General features: G+C 39.9%; 1 protein-coding gene across 1 annotated transcript in view; it reads left to right on the top strand.

The window, feature by feature from the left end:
- The window catches only part of Efcab14 (EF-hand calcium binding domain 14), a 39,856-nt gene that overhangs the window by 27,611 nt on the left and 8,654 nt on the right, over nt 1-3,591 (top strand). The window contains exons 5-6 of the mRNA XM_013016796.1: nt 611-802; nt 2,242-2,328. Of these exons, the coding sequence (XP_012872250.1) occupies nt 611-802; nt 2,242-2,328 (279 nt within the window). The remainder of the gene's footprint in view (nt 1-610; nt 803-2,241; nt 2,329-3,591) is intronic.

Here is a 3,591-nt window from a genome sequence, read left to right as displayed (position 1 = left end):
TTCAGCTCAAGGCTAGCGCTCTACCACTTGAGCCATAGCACCACTTCCAGCTTTTTTTCTTTTTACTTATGTGGTGCTGAGGAATCAAACCCAGGGCCTCAGGCATGCAAGGCAAGCGCTCTACCACTGAGCCAACTCCCCAGCCCCGGCATCATTTCTTTTTAAGTAGCAATCAGTAATGCACTACTTGTTATGGTTTTGTTACATGAACCAATTTAATAGTTGATATTGTTCCTAAGGTAGTCTTGTTCTGATGAATTAAGTTAATGGGATTTTCAGTTAATAACCCAGCCAGCCTTCCTGCCAACAGGTGAGGTGAACACTGGGAAATCAATTCCCAAACTCTGCTTTCTGGGATCATAGAGGGAATCACATATGTTTTCCTCTTCCCTCTGTCCAACTGAGATCATACCATTTCAGGGGGAGTAAAGTGGGAGCAATTTAGAGTTGGGTGAAGGACAAGGCAGGGACGGAAGATGGATGGTTACAGCTGGGAAAATGGAGTTTGCTTCAATAATTTGGCATAGAAATAGTTGTTCCGTGCTGCTGGCCTGCTTGTCTAATAGCAATCTTTAGCTGCATTCTGCAACTTGATTTATTTCTACTCTAGGATGTCCTGTACCTTCACAACTCTTTAGAGGAGGTAAACAGTACCATAGTGGGGTACCAGAGACAGAATGATCTTAAACTCGAGGGGATGAATGAGACACTCACTAATCTTACGCAGAGAGTCAACCTGATAGAAAGTGATATGGTTGCTTTGAGCAAGGTAGAAAAGAAAGCAAACCTGACTTCCAGCATGGTAAGCATTTACAGCATTTCTTTTGTGACATGTTCTTGTTGCAGTGTATTTTGTCTATATGTAGATGAGATTCTACCTCCTTTTGAGAACAGACTTGTCGCTGTTCTTGAGAACATCTGTGTTGTGCTTAATCCCTGTCTCCTTTAGTCATTCCACCAGCTCTGGGATGTGACTGACAGAGGCTGTGCCAGTACATTTGGAAAGGGAGTTGTAGTGGCATCAACTTGCTTTCCAAGGCCTTACCATCACAAGTTGTTGGCAGAGATCACAAGTCTCCTAATATGTTACAGTGACTTATCTAGTATGGAAGCTTAAGCACATTTCCGAAGGAGGTCTGAGGTCTTCCTGATCTTTTCCAAGATGTTAGAAATAGGAGTAATGAGTTGCCTTTTTTTTTTTTTTTTTTTTGCCATTTCTGTTAAGCCTGAATTTAGCTTTCTTTCGTTGGAATATCAAGGGGAACTCTTAGCATATAATGTCAAGAGAACCATTTAAAATAAACTAGCTCAATACATAAGGTCAGTGACTCTGACCCCTCATAAGAAAATTGAGTCACCTATGAAGTTTCTGATGCTGGCTGACCCACCTGTTTATGAATACTTTAATATGGGCTTTTAAAAATCACTTTTTACCTACACAGCATGCAGAATCCACATATGGATTATTCTGTGACTGTTATAGGCCCCAACCTTTAAAAGGTGTCAAGCAGCAAAGACACAGGCATCTAAAAAAATGGAAACCAAATACAGGAAATTGTACTATAAATTCAAGTATCCACAAAGCTGGAAGCAAGCTGACAAGTAAAGTTGAACTCTGGCACAAGGCAAAGAGCGTTTGAAATGCTCTGCCATGGGGGAGCCTTGGCAAGTTGCCCAGACATGGCTTTGAAGGGTGGAGTAGAAGACCTATCCCCCTCTACCAGCCCCTCCTGATTTAGAAGGGTGTGTAATTTAGTACAAAGCTGTGAAGATTAAAGGAACCCTAGTTTTTAAAGCCCTTTTGAACCTCGCTAGGCTAAGTAGGGAACTTGGGATGTTTTGATGAATATAGTAAGCCTGGAAGGTTTTCAAGGCTTATTGTGAAAACTTACCACCCCCAGATTCTCCCTACTGTCCCTGCCCTGTCCTTTCATATTTTTATCCAGCAGAGAAAATTGGTAATAATATCCATATGCCCCACTGTTTCTCCCAGCAGCAGAGTACCCAATGTGGATCTGGATAACAGTTCTCTCACTTTTCATGCTTCAACGTTTTAAAGTTTGTAAAGTCCCCAGCTTCTACTTTGACTTGCTCCCTTTCCATTCTGCCGCCACTCTGGTGTTCCTGTTGCAAGTGGTGCAAGACCCGTTAAATAAGCTTCAGTTTGTTTAAAAATGTTGTGTTATTCAAGTTTTAAGGCTTGTCTTTAATCTTTTCCTCTTGTCCTTTTTGCCTACCAAGGTGGGGAACAGAGCTGCCACTCTTAAAAGAGAATCTGTGGATCCAGAGGCCAACAGAACTGATATTGTGAAAACCCAGAATGTAAAGGTAAATAATGGTGGCCTCCCTGAAATAAAAACAAATTCATCAGCACCTGTCTGTCCCCTTCTCAAAAAGAGCAGTTTGGTCTCATGTGCTAAAACTTCTCTATCACTTGACCATGCTCCCAACCCTTTTTGCGTTAGTTATTTGTATTTCTGCTTGGGCCAGCCTGGATTGCAGTACCTGTTTATACTTCTGCATAGCTGGGATGACAGCTTTTATTGATTGAGATGGGGGATGGATCTCACTGACTTTTTGCTTGGCTGGCTTCAAACCATGATCCTTCCAATCTCCATCTCCTAACTAGGATTACATATGTGATCCACTAGTACCAGAGTGATATAATGCTGTCTATCTTTATTTTTCATCCTTAGCAATTTTGTAATAGAAAGTCACATATATTTAAGGTCTTGGTGCATTATAAGCTGGGCGTATATTGAGTTTTTGAATTGCTTCTGCAAAAAGTGTTTTAAACATTAGAGCCAAATATAAATAATATGTACAAAAAAAAAATAACAGATGGTTACTGTTTGAAAGTAATAGTGGCCAGGCACCAATAGCTCATGCCTGTAATTCTTACTGTTCTGAAGGTTTGTAGTTCAAGGCCAGCCTGGGCAAAAAAAGTCCATTAGACTTTGTTTCCAAAATAACTAGCATAAGGCATGGTTCAAGTGGTACAGCACAAGCCAAGCAAGTGTGAGACCCTGAATTCAAAACTTTAATACTACCAGAAAAAGAAGAAAGTAGTAGTGGTAAGAAAACCTGCCTGGCAAGCACAAGGCCTTGAGTTCAAACTCCCAATACCAAACATGGGGAAAAAGAGGAAGAGGGAGAGGAGAAATCAGATTTCAGTAGTAGTTGGTAGTTTAACAGTAGACATCAGAACACAATACCAGTAAACAATTTTACATAAATTTCTTTTCTTTACTTCCAGACTCCTTTCCTACTTCATCAACACATCCTAACCACACTTAATTTCTCCTTACAATAAGCATTTAGTACCTGTTTTTTGTTATATGTGTCCATATTGGAGCTCCTTAAGTAAACTAAATAGCCTGCTAAACAGTACTATTAGGGCAGAAGTAAAAATAGGCAAGTAAAAGTATTAGATGAAAGAAATGTGAGATCTGTTGATATTCTAATAAACATAGGATCAGGCCTTTTCACATTATCAGGAGCAATTAATTAAACTTATTTTTATGTCATTCTTGATCATCCTGGGAATGAGGTGTAGTATGAGGGAGGAACTTTTTTTTTTTTTTTTTTTTT

This window comes from Dipodomys ordii, unplaced genomic scaffold, assembly GCF_000151885.1.
Source record: "Dipodomys ordii isolate 6190 unplaced genomic scaffold, Dord_2.0 Scaffold33, whole genome shotgun sequence".
In the NCBI taxonomy this organism is placed as follows: domain Eukaryota; kingdom Metazoa; phylum Chordata; class Mammalia; order Rodentia; family Heteromyidae; genus Dipodomys; species Dipodomys ordii.
Note: the sequence above shows the minus strand (reverse complement) of the source record. Positions and strands in the feature narration are given on the sequence as shown.